The sequence below is a fragment of the Labeo rohita genome, chromosome 24 (genome assembly GCF_022985175.1).
Source record: "Labeo rohita strain BAU-BD-2019 chromosome 24, IGBB_LRoh.1.0, whole genome shotgun sequence".
Classification (NCBI taxonomy): domain Eukaryota; kingdom Metazoa; phylum Chordata; class Actinopteri; order Cypriniformes; family Cyprinidae; genus Labeo; species Labeo rohita.
This window is the reverse complement of record NC_066892.1, coordinates 11,965,505-11,990,858: the sequence shown is the minus strand read 5'-3', so window position 1 is coordinate 11,990,858 and position 25,354 is coordinate 11,965,505. Positions and strand designations below refer to the sequence as shown.

Here is a 25,354-nt window from a genome sequence, read left to right as displayed (position 1 = left end):
TATAGTGTATATAGTATTTGATGCAATTGCATCAAAAGTAACTGCAATTAAATTACAGAAAATTAAGAGTATCCCATACTTTGCTTTTTCCAAGGTAAAAATAAAGAAATTACAGTAATTAATTACTTAGTAAAGCACTGGTTGTAAAACTACTTACTAATGTGGGCTACTTACTGGAAGCACAAATCGCAAAAAGACAGTATATAGGCCTAACTTACATTTACCATAGTGAAAATGCGATTAACCTATGGTTAGCTTTTAAGTGTATTTCTCTATTTGCTTCTAACTGAATTTGTTTTTCATGTTTTACGTTTTTAATACATTTTGGATGAACTTGTGTTATATTTCCACAAATATGGTAAGTAGGTTTGAGATGCTAAACCTGGGGATTAAAAACCCCAAAACAAGGCTGGACCAAAAAGCTACCACATTGGTTGGTTTTCTCTATATTAAACAATAAACAGGCCTACGTGCATTTGTTAAGGCCTGAGAACTGGACTTTACGATCTTGCCTTGACTGACATTTGATGTACCTGTGCCAGGGGTCATTCTCTGCACGATCTGTGAACATCAAACCTCTCCTCCCCTCTCCTCCCCTCTCCTAAAACGTTGCCCAAATCTCTGGTTGCGTCACGAGTCGTGTCTGAGTCTAATTAAAACCATATTGAGAAAAACGTAAATACGACCCAAGTTCCTCCCTCGGTCTTCTGCTGCAAGAGAGCGCGGACTCGACACGAGCGGTTTCAAGGGACCAGCGCTGGCAGGAGATCTTCTGAGGGGAAAGTAGCATCTCTGCAAAGTTGCAGCTTAGTCTGAAAAGTTTATATATTACTAGGCTGCATTAGTAAAAAACGCTACAATGGCTGGTCTGAAGGTAAGTGCACTTTGGACTGCATAGACGAATGTTTGTCTAAAATAAAACATTACAAGTTAACTAAACTAGCATAGCCTATCATAATTGTAATTTTCAGTTGTAATTTTAATAATTTTCAGTTATTTAACGTTTTCGTCAAAGACTTTTTTCTTCATTTTAATTTACAGACATATGCTTGTTTGTTATGTTTGAAACCGCGCTGTAGACTCACCGGTACATCATATGAGCATAGTAAGGTCCGAATCTTTCTTTTGACTCGGATCTTTTCATTGAATAGGTAGAAGCGATTCACAAAACCACTCTGGGCTTCGTTTCTAAACACCATCTTCAGCCTAAAAAATCTAAACCTGAAGAAAAGCTTGAAAAATGCTTTTGGGGAAAAACAGTCCTGAACGATTTGTTTACAAAACAACTTGTCTTTTAAACAAATAAACTGGATGTATAACTGAAGTGTTAATGTAAATAAGACTTTATAATTATATGAGCTGAATTGTAGAACTGAAATAAACTTAACTGGGAAACATTACAGCAAACATCAAAATAAATAAAACCTAAACCGTAAGTATATGGCTTTACTGGAATCTTTCAGAACTTGTAGATACACATTTACTCAACTGATTGCATGAATCGATTCTTTGAAGCGAACTGTTCGAAAGAACCGATTCGTGGAAATGCGTTTTTACATGTCATCGTTACAAGAGAAGGATTTGAGGGGCGTTCCAACTTGGCCAATCAGATCACAGGAATTTGCAGCTGCCCAGATGAGGTTGATCTCTCTAGGCTGCATGAACTGTAGGATTTATAAAACTTACATTTATGCATGCCTTTTCAACAGACTACTCGTTTTATAAAATAAAAGCCTGGTGTCAAAAGAAAATTGACCGCGGACTTGCTGATCTCAACTGTCTACCTGTAAACAAGTACAGTGTAAACTGGCATCAACTGGCTTTTGTCAGATGAAATCTCAATTCCTTCGTGTTTGGCATATTTTACCCCTCCATGTTATGTTTTCAATTATACTGACTAATTTGAGATGTTTGAGAGCTGCTCTGTACCCATCTGCAGATGCACCATGACTAAGCACATTTGTTGTCGCTCACTCGTAGGAAGGGGGAGATACTCAAATACCCCTACAAAACTTCCTTTGTGTTTTTCTATTCTTTTATCACATTTTGTCACTTAGTTTGTTTTGAAAATAAAATCATATTTTATTAATACTTCTGAAATAACTCTTGTAGTACATGAGCGGTTTTGGAAATGAGTTTGCTTCTGAGGACCCTCGCTGTCCTGGATCTCTGCCTGAGGGACAGGTAATAGCAAAACTTCTATCATATACCTGACCAACTAACATTACACATCAAATACAGTTTAGTTTATTGTTTTATAGAACAACCCACAAGTATGTCCATATGGTCTATATGCTGAGCAACTCTCTGGATCTGCTTTCACCTGCCCAAGGTCAACCAATAAGAGAAGGTATATATAGCTTTGCAAAAAAAAACATCCAACCTAAAAAATCAAACCCAACAACTGAGCACTGCAAACTTTTGTTTATAGCTGGCTGTACCGCATTTTACCCTCTGTGTGCCACAAACCTTTCAAGCCGATGAGTTGTGGAGATCTCACAGAGAACTGGAATGAAGTGGAGCCCGACCCCAACCAGCTACGATGGAAGCCGTTTAACATCCTCAAGTCTTCTGAGAAAAAAGTGGATTTCATATCGGTAAAAGATTTCATTCTTGTACATATGGTTTCGTATTTAAATAATCCCCCATCTTAGTGATGCCCATTGTCATCGGTTTGATATTTTCAGGGTCTGCATACAGTCTGTGGAGCTGGAGATTCAAAATCTCGTAATGGAATCGCCATCCACATGTACACCTGTAACACTTCAATGATTGACAAGTACGTTTGAACTGAATTCAACTCACCAATGATCTGACCTTCATTTTTTGTACAGTGTTTTTTAAGATGGTACTTAGAAGCGGATAAACTTCTTTTTATAGATGTTTCCAAAACGCAGACGGTGATTTCCTTATTGGTAAGATATGTGCCAATTTTTTTCAAGAGTATTATATTTTTTATATTTTGCAATCTTTCAGGATTAATGTATGATATAGATGTTTTTTTGTAGTAGCACCTTTTCATTATTACTGCAATTTGTGTTTCAGTGCCTCAACAAGGCGAAATCCTGATTACTACAGAATTTGGGAAGATGATGGTGGAGCCCAATGAGATTTGTGTCGTTCAGGTGTTACTCTAATGTCTATATATGTGACCCTGGACCACAAAACTTAAGTCTTAAGTTGCTGGGGTATATTTGTAACAAAAGCCAAAAAATACATTGTATGGGTCAAAATTATTAATTTTTTCTTTTATGGCAAAAATCATTAGGAAATTAAGTAAAGATTCCAGGTTTTCAAACAGTTGTATCTCGACCAAATATTGTCCTATCCTAACAAATGGAAAGCTTATTTATTCAGCTTTCAGATAACGCATAAATCTCAATTTTGAAAAATTTTCCCTTATGACTTGTTTTGTGATCCAGGCTCACAAATAATTAAGATATAAAAGGTTGGGGTTAGTACAGTTTTTTAACAAACTAATAAAAAAAAGAGAAATAAATTTAGTTTAGAAAGTCTCTTATGCACACCCAGGCTACATGTACACTACCAGTCAAAAGTTTCTGAACAGTAAGTTCAGTTTTTTTTTTTTTTTTTTTTAAGTTTCTTCTGCTCACCAAGCCTGCATTTATTTGATCCAAAATACAACAAAAGAAAAAAAATATTGTGGAATATTTTCACTATTTAAAACAACTGCTTTCTATTTAAATATATATTAAAAAGTAATTTATTCTTGTGATCAAAGCTAAATTTTCAGCATAATTACTCCAGTCACATGAACCTTCAGAAATCATTCTAATATGCTTAATGAATATGATAGAATTATAAAAATTGATACTTTTAATATAAAATAATGGCCTTCTATCTTAATTTGTGTAAATGTGATTTATTTCTATGATGGCAAAATTTACTTTTCAGCAATTATCAGTGTCACATAAACCTTTAGAAATTTCTATTATCAATGTTGATAAGTTGTAAAATGTAATATTTTTGTGGAAACAGATTTTTTTTCAGGATACTCACATTCAAATAACAGTGTTTATTTAAAACAGTAATCTGTTGTAACATAAATGTCTTTACTGTTACTTTTGATCAATTTAATGCATCTTTGATCATAAAATTGCTTTTTTTTTTTTGCTTAAAAAAAAAAAGAAAAAAAAAAAAAAATAATCGCACTGACCCCAACATTTTGAACGGTATTGTACATTCATGCTTGCTTCAATATTCCTATAAACGGTATAGAAATTGCACTTTTTATTTAATTTTTTATTATGTACTCTTTTATGTTTCCCAGCAAGGGATGCGCTTTAGTGTTGATGTGTTTGGAGAAACCAGGGGATACATTCTAGAAGTGTTTGGGGCCCATTTTGAGCTGCCTGACCTGGGTCCTATCGGTGTGTACAACACAATTACTTTTGTAATTCCTCTGAACATATTGCTTTCTGAGAAAAGTCTGTTAATTTGCTTCTGCATTGCAGGGGCTAATGGACTGGCTAACCCTAGGGACTTCCAAACGCCTGTAGCTTGGTACGAGGACCGTACTGTAGCCACAGGTTACACCGTTGTCAACAAGTACCAGGGAAAGCTCTTCTCATGTCAACAGGTGCTGTGAAATGATTGTGTCATTAGTAATTCCCATTACTAACATTGCTGACATCAATAAAACACTGAATGTTAGATTACTCTCAAAATGTGCAATTTGTCCATGCAGGATATGTTTTTAATAAGCCCAAGATTTCAAGCATCATTCTGCACTGAATTTATTTTTCCGTGTCCTGTCGAGTAAATAATTGACTTGTTATGGCTGTCAGGAGCAAATTAGAGACCAAAAAGGTAGCATCACAAGGCATATAACAAAAAAAACCCTGCATGTAGTTGAGCAGACAGGTCTCGCCGTCTGTACTCTCTTAAATGGTTAACGGTCTGTCTTGAAGGAGAAGGTACAGCCTTATCCTGTTGTTTTGTCCTCCAACTGAGTGCTAAAATTGCTTAAATTAGCTTATTATTTGCTTGACTGGGAAAATATGTTTGTGTTTTGTGTGTATGAGTTTTTTTCTTCATTTTAATAGAGTCTGGTAGAGTTATCCCGAGAACTGTTATGCCTGTGAGATTACAAACCTCGGGGTCCCAGAAACCCCAGGGTGCACGGAGAGCGTCTTTGTGTGACTGAATGTAACTGTAAAAACAGTCATGTTCTTGTTTGAGTCGCTGGATTTGTGTTTGTGTGTATAGCTGTGTCTGATGTTTTACCTGGTGTATGTGTGTGCACATGTGGGTGGGTTGAAACAACAGGAGGGCGCATGAGGGTCAGGACAGCAGGCAGTCTTTGCTGTAATGAATTATATTGATTTTGCAGGCAGCATTCAAAATCTGTCTGCTGCAGCATTATCAGGAGAGGGTGTATAAAATTGCGGTTTTTAACGAAGACACTTTTTCGCCCCGCAACCTGCTATTTCAAGTACAGGAGTAGAGCGTCAGAACAAAACAATGGCGTTTAAACGTTTTACTGAGGGCATTGATCGGACGTCTTGGCGTTTCGCGTTTGACATTACTATTGATTATATACTCAAAGCATACAGAAATTCATTACGCGGTTTATTATTACAGAACCCATGATTTGTCATTTTAAATGTGTTCAAATAGGACTTCTCGCCATTTAATGTGGTGGCATGGCACGGAAACTACACACCGTACAAATACAACCTGGAGAACTTCATGGTCATCAACTGTGTGGCGTATGATCACGCAGTGAGTGATTTCCTTCATTTTATGTCTTAAAATCACTATATTTGCACTGTCAGTCAAATTACCTCAATCTTAATTTACAGGATCCGTCGATTTTCACCGTTTTGACAGCCAAATCCACACGTCCAGGTGTGGCCATTGCAGATTTTGTCATCTTTCCTCCTCGCTGGGGTGTAGCTGATCACACCTTTCGGCCTCCTTACTACCATAGTAAGTTTGTGGCGTTCATACACACTTGTATTGAAACCCAAATGAAGTTTCGTGCGGTTAAAGAGCGCCCTCTGTCTGTGCAAACAGGAAACTGTATGAGCGAGTTTATGGGATTAATCAAAGGCCATTATGAAGCGAAGGAAGAAGGTTTCCAACCTGGAGGAGCCAGTCTTCACAGCATCATGACTCCACATGGTCCTGACGTCGACTGTTTTGAGAAGAACAGCACAGCTGTTCTGAAACCAGAGAGAGTTGCTGAGGGCACTATGGTAATGTTTAGAAATATAGGGTTTGCACGTACGTCGCGTTTTGGTCAGTTACCCGGATGCGCGGCTAAATTAGCGATACTCGGATGTAAACAACAGCATGGATTGCACGGTTAATGTACTACTGAATACGTTATGCTAATTTTATGCTGTGTAAACCACGGAAAAAAAACGTGTGGAAGCTGCTAAATCATATAGAGAAGGACTGTAAGCAGGAAAGGGCGCAATATTTTGACAAACTAAAGTTAATAGGTGGTAAAAGTATTAAGATATTAGCCTTATATTTCACCTACCTTACTGAAAATTAATAGAACCTACACAAATGTGACCATGGACCACAAAACCAGTCATTTTTCAAAATTGAGATTAACACAGCATCTGAACGCTGAATAAATAAGCTTTCCATTGATGTATGGTTTGTTAGGATAGGACAATATTTGGCTGAGATACAACTATTTCAATATATGGAAACTGAGGGTGCAAAAAAATCAAAATATTGAGAAAATCACCTTTAAAGTTGTCCAAATTAAGTTCTTAATGCATATTACGAATCAAAAATTACGTTTTTATATATTTATAGTTGGAAATTTACAAAATATCTTCATGGAACATGATACTTAATTTCCTAATGATTTTTGGCATAAAAGAAAAATCTACAATTTTGACCCACGCAATGTATTTTTGGCTATCGCTACAAATATACCCCAGCGACTTAAGACTGGTTTTGTGGTCCAGGGTTACGTATGTTGTCAAGATTCATGCCCTGGAAATCCTGGTTCAGTCTGGCCAACCACAAATGCATTTTGTGTTTTGTGACAGTTTTTTAACACTCTTCTCCTTGATTTGTTATAACTTTTGGCAGTCTATAGTACTCCAAAAGTTTTTCCCGCTCCGACCGATTAGTACAGCCCAAAACATGACAATAATTGAACATTTTCAGCAGCGATAATCAGCAAAATATGCGAGTTTCGTTCAGTTCATTGGCATTGTTTACGTTCATTGACGCCAATATGGCCGATTGATGATGTGCTGTGAAAACACGCTATACATCATGTAAAAGGCTAAATGATATTCTAAAAAATGTTGTATCCAACAGGCATTCATGTTCGAGTCATCCTTCAGCATGGCGGTGACCAAGTGGGGCCTGGAAACCTGTCAGCGTCTCGATAAGAGCTACTATAAATGCTGGGAGGCTTTAAAAAGTCACTTCAATCCAAACTGGAAACCCAGCAGCAAGTAGACATGAAGAAAATGGTTATACTACAAGTCATCATAATATCTGTAGACATGTGGATCAGTGATTCACAATGGTTTTTATGTCTAGAATTGAGAGTTAACCAGATGTTCTGTGATATCAAAATAAAACATGTTATTGGAATATAACCAATAAAACAACGCAGGGTTTCTGCAGGTTTTCTAAATATAAATTTAAGACCTTTTTAAGACCAAATAAAGAAAAGGAATAAACTGAAAAGAACACGTCGAGGGAGCACATCATAAGTTGTATTAGCAACATTTTAAAGTTTTAAAACACTACATTCAAGGGGTTTCCATTATTTCTTAATTCATTTCCCAAAAGTAAAAATTGCAGCTTTAATAGCTCTGTTAAACCACTAGTATATGGAAATAAGTTTTACTGTACCTGATTTAAAAAAAAAAAAAATAATGATCTTCTTTAGTATGTTTGTCTTGTTTTCAATGCAAATGCATAAAGATTCTTAATGACATACGAAAAAAAAATGTTTATGATTAAAACAAGAACAAATTTCTGCGAATGGTCTAAGAAAATTTAAAGAGAAAACAAGTTTATATACCTCATAAGCTCGCACAACTCTAATAATTCTTCCAGAAAACAAGACTTGTTATTTTGCATCTTAAGTTGCATTGCATCTTAATATAAGGATGTTTAGATATTTGTATTGGAAAACTAGAAAACAATACTGAGGAAGATATTCATTTTTAAGCAATGCATGCAACATTTAATACTATGATTTTATAAATTAAATTAAATTTGTGGAAGGGCTTATTAATTAGTCCTGCAGAAACCCTGTAAATGAAATGACATACTGTGTGATTTCTTATTTTTCTTCAATAACCGTGATAAAGTTTCAACAATAAAGTATTTTATTTAGTATATAATTACAAGCACTCTGCGTTACAATAAACAGTGAAATCCAATAAATTTAGGTTGACAGTTTATAGGGGCGTTCATAGGTCCCTGCCTTAATCTTGGCCTCCCTTTTGTCCTGGGGAAAAAACAGTGTAAAAATGATATAACCCATTATTTCAACATTATCAAAACTAAATATGAAGTGAATTCATACAGCTTCAACTCACCCTGTCTGATTTAAACACAACATACAAGGCGAAAAGGGGTAGAACTCCAAACAAGCCACCGATCAATGAAGTTTTAGCAGTTGGTCTGAAGTAGTTGTTATTGGTGCGTGCATATGTCCACCTTGTAAGAGCAGGATCCTCCTACGAATGAAAACACATGGAGTTTGAATGTGTCAGGTTGCCTTCTGGAAGTTTTAATAGTGCAACTGTCAGGATTGTATGCATTCTGAATAAGAATATAGTCTAATCGAAATTTAACAAACCACATATTATCACGTAAAGACTAAAGACACATGTGAACCAAAACAAGCAGGCAGGCAATAACAGCTAGCCAGCGATCAGTGAAGGTCACTCACTGCAAATTCAATATAAAACAATCTATACTTCTCAAACACTAATGCATACTAAAACATTAATAATTAAATCATTATAAAATGATAAACCAGCACAATATGAAGTAAAAGCTATCTATAGCTTTATTGTAACTGTTTTACCCCAAGCTAATGTTTGCAGATAGTGATATTTGGTTCGTCTTACAATCAGCTCTTTCCGATGAGGATTGTTGAGCTGCTGCAGATACTGCCTCTTCAATTGTGCCCGCAGAGCAGCTCTCTTCTCCTCAGCCCGCCGGTATTCAGGTGAAAGATTGAAATACTCAGCTGGATCTAATGTTTTTGGCCGAGTAGCCAAAGGAGCCTCTTTGTAATCCGCCATGACTGCGAACAGTGAAAAACACGCCCCGACAAAAAGGAGAAAACTGATTGGCTGCGCGTCAACTTTGCGAGTCTCGCGGTATTTCAGGATGTTTCGCCAAAAAGATTTACAGTGCATCTAACATCGAATATTGTCATAATTTATATATACATACACACACACACACACACACACACATATATATATATATATACACTACCGTTCAAAAGTTTGGGATCAGTAAGACTTGTAATAGTCTTTAAAGAAGTCTCTTATGCTCATCTAGGCTGCATTTATTTGATTAAAAATATAGAAAAAAAGAGTAATATTGCAAAATGTTTTTACAATATAAAATAATGTTTTTTATTTTAACATACTTTAAAATATAATTTATTCCTGTGATGAAAAGCTGAATTTTTATCAGCTGTTACTCCAGTCTTAAGTGTCACATGATCCTTCAGAAATCGTTCTAATATGCGGATTTATTATTAGAATGATCAGTGTTGGATAATATCAACAGTTGTGCTGCCAAATATTTTTTGGAACCTGTGATTTTTTTTTTTTTCAGGATTCTTTCATGAATAACAAGTTTAAAAAGTACAGGGTTTATTCAAAATATAAATATTTTATAACAATGTAAATTATTTATTATGAACTTTTAATAAACTTTTAATTATTAACTTAGTACATCCTTGGTGAATAAAAGTATTAATTTCTTAAAAAAAAAAAAAAAAAAAGAAACAATAAAAATGTACTGACCCCAAACTTTTGAACGGTAGTGTATATATATATATATATATATATATATATATATATATATATATATATATATATAAATAAATTATGACAATTATGACAATGATCATTATATTAGAATGATTTCTGAAGGATCATGTGACTTGAGTAATAACACTAAAATTATATATAATCGAATTCAATCATATTTTTTAAATAAACTAAATTATTGCAAAAAAAAAAACACAATAAAACCTAATTAAACATTAACTGACTAACTGAAAATCTATCTATTTATTTATTTTGCAATTTGTATTACTTTTTTTTTTAAATATGTATACCTACAGCCTTTTTTTTTTTGTTTTATAGTTTTTTTAGCTTTAATTATTGTAGTACTTTAACATTAAATGAAGAAGAGAAATGCTTTCTTGTCAATTTGCTGAAATAATATTGATTGTAATAATATGTAAATAATGTGTAAAATAATGTTTCAATTCATGTTTATTGATATATACTGTATACACAGTCAAAAGTTTAAAGATTGTTAATGTGTGTTTTTTAATAAGTCTCTTCTACTCACCAAGCCTGCATTTATTTGATCCAAAAAACAGTAAAAAAAACAGCAAAATTTGAAAAATATTTGTATTATTTAAAAAACTGTTTTCTGTTTTAATATATTTTAAAATGTAATTTATTCCTTTGATTTCAATGCTGAATTTTTAGTATCATTACTTCAGTCACATGATACTTCAGAAATCATTTTAATATTCTGATTTGCTGCTCAAAAACATTTATTATTATTATTATTGTGATGATGATGATGATGTTGAAAACAGCTAAGTAGAATTTTCAGGTTTCTTTGATGAACAGAAAATTTAGAAGAACAGCATTTACATGAAATAGAAATCTTTTGTAACATGATAAATTTCTTGATCATTACTTTTGATCAATTTAAAGCATCCTTGCTAAATAAAAGTATTAATCTCTATAATTTCTCCCCCAGAAATAAATTACATTTTACAATATATTCAAATAGAAAGCAGTTATTTTAAATAGTAAAAATACCCTGCTGCCTTAAAAGTTCAGTCAACTCAAATAAGTTTAGTCAACTTGAAATGTTAAGTTGTACTAAGTAACAACTTAGATATTTGTGTTTGCTAAACTTAACAGATGTGTAAGTAACCCAGCTGCCTTAAAATTTTACGTTGAATCAACTCAAATATCTAAGATGTCACTTAGTATAATTTAACATTTCAAGCTGACTGAACTTTTTTGAGTTGACTGAACTTTAAATTTTAAGGCAGCCAGGTAGCAAATTATTTTAAGTTGACTCAACAAATTGTTTTTTACAGTGTATACACACACACACACACACAAAACCAGTTGTAACACAAGAACTGTATTATTTATTCAAATTAATAAAGCAAATCAGATCATATAAATACTTGAGCTACATGGTACATTCCAGCCTCAGATGTGATCCAGATGTTGGCTCACCACTGGCCTGGACCACTGGATCCTGTCTGATCTGAGGAACCTCACAAATATCATGCACATAAACACAAGCAAAGTCCTTCTGTTCACCCTCTGCCAGCTCATCTACAAAGAGAAACATACAGTTACATTTACATTTAATCATTTAGCAGACACTTTAACCCAAAGTGGATTACAAATGAGGACAGCAGTAATATAAGTCCTGGGACAAGGCCCAGTAACTTTTAATAAGAAGTAGACAGAATAGACAGCTGGTGTAGAATAGAGAGTGATAGTGTTAAAGAGTCAAGTTTTTTCAAATGAATAAATAAAATAAAAACAAGTAGATACAACAGAAATAGAAGAGAATTCTAGTGTTAGAGGATGCCCATTTTGACCAGTAGAGGGAGCTACAATGCAACAAAAGTGTGTATTAGGAGTCTTACCTTTGTTAACTATGGAGCATTTGCTGGTACCCAAATTCATCCATTCACAGATATACCTGAAAGACAAGCTAATATTACTATTTCTAAATCAGATATCTTATGACTACATAATGATGAAAAAGTAATGATGCCATGTACAGTATGTCACATATAATGTGATATTAGCTCAATTACTCCTCAAAATTGAGAGCTTTGGTCCATGCAAGCAGCTCATCTACTTCCTGCTCAGAAACTGAATCTGGTCCAGTCAGTTCAAGGGAATTCATAATTCTCTCTGTTGATTTTTGCACCAGCAGTTCTGTTTCACTCTGTTGTGTATGCGCATGCAGGAGACCCTCAGCATACCTGTGCACAAAGTCTATCATTCATATCTTACACAGTTCCAGTTTTCCTATTACCTACAATAAACATTCAACCAGTTACTTTAATACATTTTAAACACATTACATTTTCCTCATCCATTCAATTTTCCGAATCTTCTTTCTTCTTTCAACATCTTGTCTCCGGAGGATTTTGCAGTGATGGAATTGTATCTTCTTAACATTGGTTTCTTGAGTTATTGGGTCTTCAAACATGGAAATCTTCAACCATAAAGGCAATGATAGACATATAATCCTTAGTCATGCAAAATTTTTTATATTTTTCTGACTGTTACAATTTAATCTAAACATGGAACAGTAGTAATAAGTCTCTTATGCTCACCAAGGCTGCATTTATTTGATCAAAAATACAGTAAAAACAGTAATTTTAATTATTATTACAATTTAAAATAACTTAATTTAACTTTTATGGAGAGTCGAGTAATGGCTGCTGAATGTTTGGTTGGATATGTTTTTTATTTATTAAGTTGCATTTCTATACAAAAGGTAAAGTGAAAATGAAAGTATTATAAGTAGATATGTCACCTTGCAAGACAAAATCCTCCAGCCATTGTTCTCCACCCGCTGGTACCACCTAGAGTGATCATCCCTGTCATTGATCATCAGTCGGCCATTATGAATCTGGCCCGGAGCTGGTTTCTTTAGCTGCGTGTAATCTTTAGGACTGGAGGCACACATGTCCACTATGGGTGCACGAGTGTATATTTTAAAGTAGATGTTTGGAGGATAGGTTGGCTGGAATTTTATAAACATTAGTCATTTGCAATTTGTTGTAACATGTCTGTATGGTTATAATTAGCTTTCCAATAACGTAATCTTTAGAATAACACATTACATACAGCATTCTCTTGAGTAGAAATAAATGCCTTGGAAAAATGAATAACATCAGCACTCACCCCACCCAGTCTGAATCGGATAAGCGCCCCTGAAGCAGCATCCAGAATATCAGCCTACGACAAAGCATTCAGGCATACGATTTAAAAAAAGGAAATAAAACATCTCAAGCTTCACACATGCACTGTATAAAACTTACCTCTGCAGGGTTAATAAATCTGAGAAGGAGACGTGGATCCCCTTGATTATGGAAGCTCACTAGTTTCTTGAGATGTTTGAAAACTGCAGTATCCTACATATGACAGGCACAGTATGCACTACGTTTTATTTACACATTTCGATGCTGGAGAAAATGTAACATGAAAGTTGATTGTGATCACTAACAACATGTGCCCTCCACGCTCGCTGGATGATCCTGGCTGCTCTGCTGTGAACTGTTTCCAGCTGTGGGACAAGTATGACATTATTCTCTGATGTAGTTTTCCCAGCTGGAGATGTTGGGTGATGCCTAAAGGGAGAAAAAATGATTGACAGTTTTTTTCTATTGCTTCACGCGTTTATAAATGAGAATGTACTTTGTGCTGTATTTCATACCTGTCAAAAAAGTATGTGCGTTCAGTCATTTTCTTGATCATGCTAGCACATGCTGCTTAAGGATAAAGAGAGAGAATTGTTTATTCTGCGAAACATTAACATGGATTTGCATTTTAATTAGCTGAAAATGAACAATTCTGAGAAAAAAAGGAATAATTCTGCTAAGAGAACACATAACCTATAAATAATACTGATTAACTAAAGCTGTGCACCCTGATTTGACATGTCAATGAATGGGAAATGGGATTATTCAGATATAATTATAATTATCATATTGAATTATTACATTTAACTCAATATACTCAATTCAAAATTAAAACAGCTGCTTTAGTAACATAAGTAACATAAACCACTTCTGTTCAGCCCAGAAAACGTACTTACTTGATCTCTGGAGTCCTCTTCATTCCCAAAGAATAGTCAATATTCTTTAAAAAGCCTGAATTTAAATGTTTAATAGGTAGAAGGTACTTAAAATAGGTAATTTATTGCATATAAAGCGTTACTTGTGATATATAATATTCAAATCAAACCCATCCGGTTAACATCGAAAAGTAAACAAAAGCAAAAAGTTGAGGTAAAAAACGTAGAGAGTTAAAACTGCAACCAAAGAGTGTTTAACACTGAGGAAATAAAAAAACCGACAAAATTATGCCTAGACATACAGTATGATTTAATTCCTTTATGAGGACGGGTGACTGCACGCCTACAACAGCCGTTACCGGAGCAACGTGAAAACAGACTCAGGCTAGAAAGCTAAGTGTACAAGATTTCTATCCAAAAGTGTATTTATTGATTTATTATTATTATTTTATAATGGAAAAATACGTGTGGACTACTGTAGAAGTTTCGTTTACAAAAAGATAGTTCAGTGGCCCTTTCAGCAGGTTACATCGTTACCACAGTAGGTACGTGGCGAAAAGTTAAGGATTACTGTGACATAGAATCGTTTACTAATTCGTAAAAAACACTACTATACAAAGTACTGACCTTTGAAGGCAGTCAAGCTTTTTTCTTGTCCGCAAATGTGCCAACCATTACTAAAACACCGACTGTATCCCCCTTTTTCCTCACGTCAGAGTGGGCGTGGCCATTTGTAAATTTGATGGGTTTGGCTTCCGGTCTCATGTGCGTTCAGCTATTTTTAGCTGTATGAAACAGCTCGTTTTGCGACTTGATATTGAAAACTGGTGTGTTTTACCATGTTATTTTAATGTATTATCTTAATTATGAACACACTGTTTGTAGGGCGTTAAGTTTTAGCGTTTTCTGTTATTCTTCTCATTATTTCCCTATAGAGGGTTTGCACCAAGTTACGTTTTGGTCAGTTACCCAGATGTGTGGCAATTGTGGCGATACTTGGATGTAAACCGCAACTTTGATTGCATGGTTAATGTACAACTAAAGTCGTTATACTAATTTATGTCTAAACCACAAAAAATGTGTGGAAGCTGGTAAATCATATATAGAAGGACTTAGTAAGCAGGAAAGGGCGTTATATTTTCACAAACTAAAGTTAATACAGTGTGTTTCCTTGGTTACTGCTGTACATAAAGCTGTGCTACACTTATTAACAATGATTTATAATGCATTATACAAATGCTAGATGAAGATAAAACGCCATTGTTTACGTTTACTTCCGGATTGATGGAGCAACATGAAAACACTCTATAGCGGCTAACAAACTGGAAGTCTCACCACGTTAAAAAAAAAAAGTGTTTAAGAGCACCAAATTAGTTGCATCACTCATAGTCATAACTGTTTTGTATGATTACACTTAATCTTAAAGGATGGCCGTTTGTGACATGACACGCAATGGTGAACTTAAATTAAGGAGTGTCTGTGTTATTGGAGAACAAGTTTACAAAGAGTGTACTTGCTAATCAAAATTTAACATAGCAATTTAACATGAGTCATTTACACTCTATACTTCATTACATTTTTTATAAATGATCAATATTCCTCATTGTGTTCAGAAAAATACAATGTAGTCAATATATTAAATGTTCATAAATATAACTCTTTTAATGAAGACATTCAATGGCCTTACAAAAAGGACCTTACCTATAACCTACTGTTATACAGCATTTGGTAGTACTGTGTTGTGGTCAGTGCTGCAGTTGACACATCTTATTGAGGTCCCTAAGGCTCTAGAAGAGAAATGATGCCCCAACCCCTACCCTGCATAATAAATTACAATAAAAGATCAATTAAAATTACTCTGAAAGCCACATACAAGCATTATGCACACAATTAAATTATACAGCAAATAAAATAAACTGTGAGGTCTTATTTAAAAATGTTTAGTTCATCTAGTGGTATCTCTTTTGTATAGATTGTGAGAGGCCCTTTGGTTGAACCTCAAAATTAACAAGTAGTGGATGCTAGAATCAGCCACTGTTTTTAATAACACTTTCATACTATTAACAATATCAACGGATAGCAAACGTCTGTAATATCATCATCTTTACAGACTTAGGCATAATTAATGTGAAATCATCAGTGTTAGTAAGGGCACCAATATTCCATTTTTCTATTCTTTAGGATCAGTATGAGTTGGAAAAAAATATTCAAACAAATATAGCTGGGGTTCAGTTTCTTAGTTGACAGCTACTGACTATAGAATGTCTGTCTGGAAAATAATCTATTGTGGCCGACACGCTGTGCTTTCAAATGCTACACTGAACGAAACAGCTAATAACCTACAGGAGGTAGGCCTCAATAAAAGTAATGATGTGAGAATTCACCATTTCAAAGCCTCAGATCCAGAAAATAAATCTATATATAAAAAACCTAATGAAACAGTGCACTGTACTATATTGTAAATACATTCAAAAATGAAATCAAACATTGTTATCCGCAAGCACTAAAGTATTCAAAAAGTCCATTATGTTTAATTTATAACCGAAAATATGAAATTAATGTGGTCTTATAATGTAATTTTAATTCTTTCTATTCATATACAAGCTAAACTTCTAGTTGTTTTTACAATTTAGTTTGTAAATGTTGCAGCAGCTTTGTCATAGAAGACCCTATGCATAGAAAAAAACTCAAAATGTTTAGTATATGTAACCATGACAGAAATGAACCAACACATAATTCTCTCCTCTAAAGTTCTGTTTCTACCGCATCTTCGCCACCATTATCTAGATAGTATTCATCATCGGTTGTGGTGTCAGAATCAGACTCCTCAAAAACAGTCAAGCTTGTCCTTGATGGCAAGATTCCACGAGGAGACAGACTTTCTGGAGTTGCCCACATGGGGGAAGACACAGAAGGAGCCTGGGATATCCGACGAGGTGAAGATGACATAGTTGGTGATGGAGGTGGGGTTGGGTCTGCATCATCAAGATCAAGATGATCATCAGTATATTCAGGCTGAGACTGTTCACCAGTGTCATTATAGATTGGGGAAAGGCTACTACTCATTGGAGAGTCGACTGCAGTATAACTTCCTTTCGGCACAAAGTCATCTAAACTTGAGAGGTCGCTGATGCTGCTTGTTGAGATTCGTCCAGGACCTGATGGGCGACTTGAAACCACACTGCTTACTGAGAAAGATCGTCCATTGTGTAGACCATACTTTAAATCAGCACATGACAAGGACAAGCCAGACCTTACAAGGTTTTGCTGCATGGGAATCTTGGTGGCGCTCAGAGGAGAGAAGTCATCAGACTCACACAGTGAGTTTGTTTTTTTGCTCATTGGACTGTAAAACACATTGTCATTCTGAATGTCTTCTGAATCAAAATCAAACAAATAAAAGGGTGATGGGGGGCCAGATTTTCTGTAATGTGGCAAGGTGGCAGAACGACTCATACTTTGGGCCTTTCGCATGTGTGGGCTAAGGCTCCTACCATGAGACCGGTTTCCATTTTCATCGCTATGCCTCTTTTGCTGATCAACATTTAATTTATTCTCAGATGATTTCTTTAATGCTAAGGGTGACAAGGACCCAAAAGAAGCAAAAGAGGCTTTATCAGTGGTCAAAGATGAGTTGGGGGGCTCCCATGTGCACCCAGAACCCATTTGTTCAGTTGTAGATCTGTTGTGCCAGTCCATATTTAAAGTATTCTCAGATCTCTTTAATGGAAGTGGTGACAAGGACTCAAAAGAGGCAAAAGATGCTTTATCTGTGGTCAAAGATGGGTTGGGGGGCTCCCATGTGCACCCAGAATCCATTTGTATATTTGTTGATCTGTTGTGCCAGTCCATATTTAAATTATTTTCAGATCTCTTTAATGGAAGTGGTGACAAGGACTCAAAAGATGCTTTATCGGTGGTCAAAGATGATTTGGGGGCCTCCCATGTGGACCCAGACCCCTTTTGTTCAGTTGTAGATCTGCTTTGCCAGTCCATATTTAAAATATTCCCAGATCTCTTTAATGTAAGTGGCGATGAAGACCCAAAAGAGGGTTTATCGGAGGCCAAAGATGAGGTGGGGGCTTCCCATGTGCTCCCAGAACCCTTTTGTTCAGTTGTCGATCTGTTTTGCCAATCCATATTTAAAGATTTCTCTAATCTCTTTAATGTAAGTGGCGACGAGGACCCATAAGAGGCAAAAAATTCTTTGTCGGTGGTCAAAGATGAATTGGGGGCCTCCCATGTGCTCCCAGAACCCTTTTGTTCAGTTGTAGATCTGCTTTGCCAGTCCATATTTAAAATATTCCCAGATCTCTTTAATGTAAGTGGCGACGAAGACCCAAAAGAGGGTTTATCGGTAGCCAAAGATGAATTGGGGGCCTCCCATGTGCTTCCAGAACCCTTTTGTTCAGTTGTCGATCTATTTTGCCAATCCATATTTAAAGATTTCTCAGATCTCTTTGATGTAAGTGGTGATGAGGACCCACAAGAGGCAAAAGATGCTTTATCAATGGTCAAGGATGAGTTGGGCGCCTCCCGTGTGCACCCAGAATAATTTGCTTCAGCCTTAGACTTATTTTGTCCATCCATATTTAATGTAATCTCAGATTTCTTTGGTGTTAGTAGTGACAAGGAACTAAAAAGGGTTTTATCAGTTGCTAAAGAAGAGTTTAAGGGTTCTGGGTGGCTCTCAGAATATGTTTTCTCCTCTGTCTTGGGTCTTTCAATAGTCTCAGTGTCTGAGAGTTGCTGAGTGGGACTTTTGCTCTTTTTTGGTTGTGTGTCAAGTGAGCTGTCCGAACGTTTGACGCCAAATGTCAGTTTCAAGCGATTTAACACCTGGTCAATCCTGCTGTTCGTTTTTAACACTGGCATATGTCTTTTGGTTTTAAAATACTGGGAACTAACAACCTCTTTGTCTGGCAAAGAAGCTGAAGAAAAGACAGCCTCTTTGTCTCTCTTAACTAGTGAACTAAAGAGGCCTTTTTTTGAATTGGAGCTTTGCGTTTCCTGCAATCTCTCATGCATGTGCACAGCAGGAGTCTCTTTCTCAGCTGTCAGTGGAGTCTCACTTTCGACTGTGAGCTTATCAGGTAGTAAATACTTGTCTTTCTCACTCAGCCTGTGCTTCGGGTAAGCAATATCCTTATCAAGCTGACGTTCCATCAAGCCATCGTGCTCCTGATGAGAGAAGTTGTTAGAGCCTGTGTCGGGCTGCCTTGGGTGTGGGCTTATATTTGCACTTCGGCTTTCCATGACAAAACTTGCATCTGGTGCAGTTTGTAAGAGGCATGGCTGGGCAGGTTTGTGATTATCTAGGGCGCTTGTATAAGCCTGAACTCTTGTCCTCTGTTCTCTGTTCGGAGAAGCTAACTGTTCCTTTGATCTTCCTATTATGTTTGAGTATGTGGACGGTGAAGGGCTTGGATCACCTTTTACGAAGTCTGCAGGAGTGGTTACAATATCATAAGATGTAGATTGGATATTTGTTTTGGACACAGGTGGAGAGGATTGTTCTTGTAAAGTGTTGTTGAGCATAGGCCGTGAGGAGATGAGGCTAGTATATGGAGAAGTGCTGAGGCGAGGTGCTGATCTTCGTCCAAAATCAGGTGGCAGAGAATGAGCTGGTGCTACATGAGCGCTGAAGCTTCTTTGTAATGGTTGTGCCTGTGGCACAACTGGGTTGAAGTCAAATGAAAATCTTGAGGGAAGTGTTTTTTGGTAACTTTGGGGTGTTACATCTTGCTTAGGAGGTGATGTTTCACCTCTCTGTGAGTGGAAAGAAGGGGTGGAATCCCGTAGGTATGAATAAATGCTTGGTACTCTTACACTTCTAAGAGGTCTGCTTGGAGAAAGCGGGTTTGAAAGACCCATTGAGCTTTGACTTGACTGAGAATACTTCTTAGAATCCAGATACATTTGCCTCCTATTTCTGGGACTTCCATCTACAGAAGAGTCTTTCCTGGGTGAGTAGTTAATCCTGTCTGTGAAGGTGCTTGTCCCAGAAGAACTGCTAGTTATTATATTCTGTACACTTTGTGATTTTAATTTTTGAACAGTAAAGCCAGATTGTTGAACAATGAAATTTGATGAATCTTTGGAAGAAATTGTGGCAACTGGAGTTACTTGTTGTTTAGTCAGGCTGGTGTTGTTTCCAGTATATTGGTCCACTGGATTTAAGTTCTCTGTACTGGAGTATTTCCTCAGAAGCACTAAATAAGCACTCTCTTGAGCTCTCGGAACCCCGACTTGGCTGGTTTTGGTCGTGGAGTGTGGGAAACGTTCCTCCTCTGCTTCTGGTCTCTTTGAAATTTCTGTCTCTGGGTTGTTTAGAAACAGTGATGCCCTTAATGGCACTCTATTCTTAATTCTTGGCGAGAAAGGGTACTGACTGACTGGTATTTCCTCTGTTCTTGCAGGACCGTCTGAGGTCTGGTCATTAGGGGTAACAGAATTGGCAAATGATGGATGTTTTAAAGCAACTCTGCTAGGCAATGTAAGTGACCTGACAGACCTATTCATCTGAGTTTGTGATTGTGTTGGCTCATCACTGGAGCTTCTCAAATTTGATCTCCTCAGGGAAAGAAGTAGACTGCTTGTTGTTGGCTTAGAGCTCAATGATTTGTAAGGCTCATGTTCATCTCCAGTTTTTGATATTCTGTATCCCGAATGGGACGAATTTGGTAACCGACGAGCGTCCAGAGATGTGGGAGGCAAATCTGTAGTATTGTACATGCCCACAGAGGAAGATTTAATAATGGGTCTCTTTTGATATATCGTGGGGGTGATGTTTGGGGAACTGTTCTCTTTTTGCCAGTCAGGAGAGGTTCCTCCAGCCAAGTGCATGTCATTATCATTGGCCAACATGTGTTCAAATGGTCGCCTCTGGGAAGGAAGAAACGGCTGTTGCCGATCCTGGCGAAATAAGGTAGATGGGTTGAAATTCTGTCCAGAATCTTGGGGTTCATGCTGTACTTCGCTACCGCCTTGCTTGGGTCTTCGAAGACGGCCAGTCCAAGGTGGAGCAAGAACTGAGGCCAGCGCCGATGACAACATAGCTGATGTAGGACTGATAGGACCAGGTTCTGGGGTATTTTCCAAAGGAAAAGAGTCTAATGACAAGACCTGGTTTGCTACTTTTGAATGGTGGGAATCAGTGCTTGCTTTTAGATCATTGTCCACGTCACGGGAGGTCAGATTACTGTGGTACTGAGTTGTTGCAGCATTCTCTCTACAGTCACTGACTCCGGATTCCTTGTTGAATTCAGCTTGAACCTCACAAAAGGGTTGAGTAGAATGTCTTTCTGAGTCGTCGTGGACAATTTGAAGGTCTATGTTGTGTTGTATTCCTGTATTTTGTTCCTGCTTATGTGTGTTACATCCATGTTGATGCAGAGTGGCAAAACTCTCTTCATTAAAGCTTGCTTGTGGCCCATCCCCATACTTAAATAATTCACCAGTTGATTCGCCACATTGCTCAGTTGGTGAAAACACGTCCCTCAGCTGTTAGAACAAGCAACAAAGCTTTTGATTAGTGCCAAAATAACACAAAAACACAGGCGCTAAAGCACAGTAGCATTTGTTTTTTAGACTGCTAAACTGCATTTCAGACTTCCTTGGGAAAATTGTAAGAAATGCTTCTCACATGTATTTGAACTATTTGAGCAAATCGGCACTCCCATTCCACAACTGTTTAAAAAGACAGTTCAACTTCACAGTTGAGCTCTAAATTCCAATGAAAAATACTTTGCACGTTTAAATTTACCAAGGCATTGATTTTATCTTTACATCAGAGATTCTCTATCTAAAAAGATAAACAATCCCATTCTCATGTCTGCATCTTAGCTTGAATGCTTACCTCTGTGTGGTGTTGATTAGCTGTGTTCTTTATGGCCTCATGTGTGCTGTGACTGTGAAATTGAGAAAGTAATTTTTAATTAGCATATGATTTTTTTTAATAAGGAAATATGCAGATCAAAAAAAAACCCCAACAAGTAACAAAGATAAGTTCCCTCAGGCAGCTAAACAAAGATTGAAAACTATGCCGAAAACAAATCTCTCGTCTAATTCAGTGTTTCACACGCTACTCTTACTCCCAAAATACTTTTTGTAGTTCAACGTCTTTTATATATTCAGCAAGACAACGCCGGGAAACAAGATCAACAGCATTCCATCCTTTCTCTCAGTTTAAGCATTTTAGGAGTAAACAATTCATCGGCCTGACATGAAGGGAGGGGTCCATGGTTGAACTGATTTACAATTAGTACAGAGTGTCTCACACACATTAATGCATAGAGTCAGACACATACCACTCACAAACAAAGCAAAAAAACAAAAAAAACCTGGTTAATGCCTGCTTTGAAAAATGAGAGAGCAGTGATGTCATACCTTTTAAACAAGATACCATAATACTGCACAATAAATGTCTATTCACTTTTTTCAAGATCAAGGTGTAAACACTTCATAAAGGTGTAAGCACTATTTGAAACCATGAACACACCTAGATACGGTACAGCCAAAAAGCAAATCTTCAGCTATACACTTTCACGCTATCATTCACAGTCATTAAATCATGACTTATTGCTATATAAGGACTATTACTCCCAGTCATGGGTCGAAAGGGCGTTTGCTGTTCTAGGACTGTGCAAACGAAACAAAACACAAAGTGCTTTGGTATAATTTAAAAAGACAAAACATATTATTATGTGCAGTGAGTGTCTATTAAGTGAAATCAGATTTTCATAAACACTTACTAATATTGAGACTAACAGTTTTGGAGCAAATGCTATGAAGTTTTTCATTCACTGAACTTGTATTATAGCAGCTGATCCACTGTCAGTGGATTAAGCTGGTAATTATTTTCATGTTATAACTGATTACCGATAAAAGGCTGATTAAAATTCTATAAAAGTAAACACTCAGCTCTGTTTAAAACATAATCACCCTCCAACAGCAGTGTGAAAATGTAAAAAAAAAATTCGAACTCACAGGTTAGTTGTAGCTTGCAGTGTTTTTTTCCTCCGCTGTGTCTTTTTTGTTTCTTCTATTGGGAAGACTGATAGAGATGCTGGAAGTGAATTTGCCAGATTTTATCTGTTCCCCAGATGTCCTACCGAGGTCTTCCTTAGGTCTGAGGAGTATTATTTGCTTGATCTGGAATTCTGATCATATATATATATATATGCTTCATAGCTTGCATGTCATTAAAATGAACAGAAAATAGAGTTTTATGAATTTATGATTAGTTGTTTTGTCCCAGAGTTTACGTCTGACATCAAATATAACTCTATAATCCGGTTATACAAACTCACCTCTGCTGCTTCTCAGCTGGCCTGTTAACTGCAACGACGGTGAAGATGCAGTAGTTATAGTGTCTAAATCCTTCTTGTTGTAGATGTTTTGAGCCAGTGGTCCAGGATGTAGTTTCTCATGTTCACTTACATTCTGAAAACTAATCAGGCACTAACATTACAATGCTGCTACAATACAGAGACCTGGAGACGTTCTCTCAATAGACACCACATGTCTACAGCTACTTAGTGAACTAAGGTTCACTCCCTTCAGAAAAATTCTTCACAGGAACACCCATAGATGTTTTCTTAGTATATCGACGCATGACAGTGACAGTGAAAATTCAATTGTTTTGTCTCACCTCTAAATGTGCAAATAAGGTGATCAGCAACTGCCAAGTAGACAGAAAAGACTTTCTTGTATTTCACCTAATAATGTTAAACATTTTAATTTTGCCTAAATGACCATTTATTATTATAATAAAATGAGACAATGTGGGTGTAACGAACTGCATAAGAGCTAAAGTATTACTATAAACATGGTGAGACATGTTGAGATGACATTCAGCTAAAGATTAATATCAGTGACACCTCATTAGATATAATGGAGGTGTGCTTAAAGCCACCTGAAACTATTAAATGAGATGTAGTCGAGCAAACATGTTGGTATAGATGTTTTTATTATCTTAAAACCTTAATTATTTAGCTAGGCATTTATGCATGTGTGCAAGGCAACAACAGGTATTATATAACTGGGGTGGTGCCAGACGAGATCAATGCTTGAATCAATGTTCATTCCATTGGCATCTTATTATAATTATTTCATTGTAAAAGAATCTGTAACTAGTAGCTAAAACTACAACGTGTACAGTAAACTAATATTTACGCAAGAGCTTCTAATTACGTAAGAACTTCAACCTGTCCACTTAAAGCTACAGACTTATTCCAGTCTGCGGACTAGTGGGTGATAAGGGTCAGTTTAAGAGACAGAGAAAAGTAGGAAAAGTAGTATTTCTGTAAGAGAAGACAAGTAAGAAAATGTAATACAAACTCCAAGAACTTTATAGCCTACCGTGATTTGTCAGGTTGCGTGTACAATATTTCCTGTTCTAAGACATAGCATTTCACGCTGGCTTTTACTCCACTTTGACAAGTTGACTGCTGCAACTTCAGATCATGTGTTGACATTATAGGCTGAATGTATCTGGCTCGTCTAGTTTGGTTACCTCCCTTTATTCCCTTCGGGCATCAGCTGTACCCTTAAGTACCCTCACAGGCGGCACGACCATACATTCCACCGGAAAAAATAACGCGCAGTGAGGCAGAACCGTCATACCGACTACCGTAAGACCCGACGCCACCCGTCATATGCTTCTTTCCCACCTAGGCGTGTGTTACCGAGGGCAGAGCCACGGAAGTGCGGAGTGAGCATGTGTTTTAGAAACAAACTCCGTACTTTGAAATCTCAAGTTTATTACGCGCCCTGTGTAGACAGATAAGCACAGACAACTTGACGTAACGTTGAAAATGGATTATTTTCCTGTGTCATGTGTCAGCTTGTTCTATTTAGGACTTTGTAGGGTACTTCTACCACCTAAGAGAAAAGGGTTTCGTTTCAAAACTGATTTTAATTTTAAAAAATGCATAGGCCTGTTTAAAAAAAGTTATCTGTGATGGCAGATAAGAACCAGGAGAATAAACAAGCGATAACTGAAGAAAAGTACGTGTGTTTTTCCTTGGATATCCGATAGGTGGGGTCATAAACAATGGTGCGTGTCATTTCCGCGAATCGATTCTTTAGAACGATTTGTTTTAAAGAACCGGTGAAAATGATTCACTGATTCCTTTACGTCATAACAGCGTCAGCACGTGGTCACTGCTGGCGTTCCAGCGTGGCATATGTTCTCAAACATTTCAATAAAGCCATATGTGCGCACATATAGCTAGTTATTACTTTTTGATTAGGCCTAATGGTTGTTTGGTTTCTTGGGTTC

General features: G+C 36.5%; 3 protein-coding genes across 4 annotated transcripts; 1 reads left to right on the top strand and 2 right to left on the bottom strand.

Moving 5' to 3' along the window:
• Positions 1-657: 657 nt before the first annotated feature.
• Positions 658-8,282, top strand: hgd (homogentisate 1,2-dioxygenase). Its single transcript, XM_051098190.1, has 13 exons — positions 658-874; positions 2,113-2,184; positions 2,262-2,350; positions 2,432-2,597; positions 2,688-2,779; positions 2,881-2,915; positions 3,046-3,125; positions 4,292-4,391; positions 4,476-4,600; positions 5,641-5,745; positions 5,826-5,952; positions 6,040-6,221; positions 7,315-8,282. The coding sequence occupies exons 1-13, from the start codon at positions 860-862 to the stop codon at positions 7,456-7,458; spliced, it is 1,332 nt and encodes a 443-aa protein (XP_050954147.1). The 5' UTR covers positions 658-859; the 3' UTR covers positions 7,459-8,282.
• Positions 8,283-8,319: 37 nt separating this feature from the next.
• On the bottom strand, positions 8,320-9,304 carry ndufb4 (NADH:ubiquinone oxidoreductase subunit B4). The gene is made up of 3 exons (XM_051098202.1): positions 9,093-9,304; positions 8,556-8,696; positions 8,320-8,464 (listed from the first exon to the last, which is right to left on the bottom strand). Exons 1-3 carry the CDS (start codon positions 9,267-9,269, stop codon positions 8,402-8,404), a joined length of 381 nt encoding a protein of 126 aa, XP_050954159.1. The 5' UTR covers positions 9,270-9,304; the 3' UTR covers positions 8,320-8,401.
• Positions 9,305-15,700: 6,396 nt separating this feature from the next.
• zmp:0000000991 (uncharacterized) lies at positions 15,701-25,049 on the bottom strand. Of its 2 annotated transcripts, none has more exons than XM_051098176.1 (5): positions 24,433-25,049; positions 23,382-23,521; positions 23,059-23,262; positions 21,929-21,980; positions 15,701-21,573 (listed from the first exon to the last, which is right to left on the bottom strand). In XM_051098176.1, the coding sequence occupies exon 5, from the start codon at positions 21,124-21,126 to the stop codon at positions 16,816-16,818; it is 4,311 nt and encodes a 1,436-aa protein (XP_050954133.1). In that variant the 5' UTR covers positions 21,127-21,573; positions 21,929-21,980; positions 23,059-23,262; positions 23,382-23,521; positions 24,433-25,049; the 3' UTR covers positions 15,701-16,815. The 2 variants fall into 2 exon arrangements, with proteins under 2 accessions (XP_050954133.1, XP_050954132.1); XM_051098175.1 differs by having other exon boundaries at positions 23,059-23,231.
• Positions 25,050-25,354: the final 305 nt, after the last annotated feature.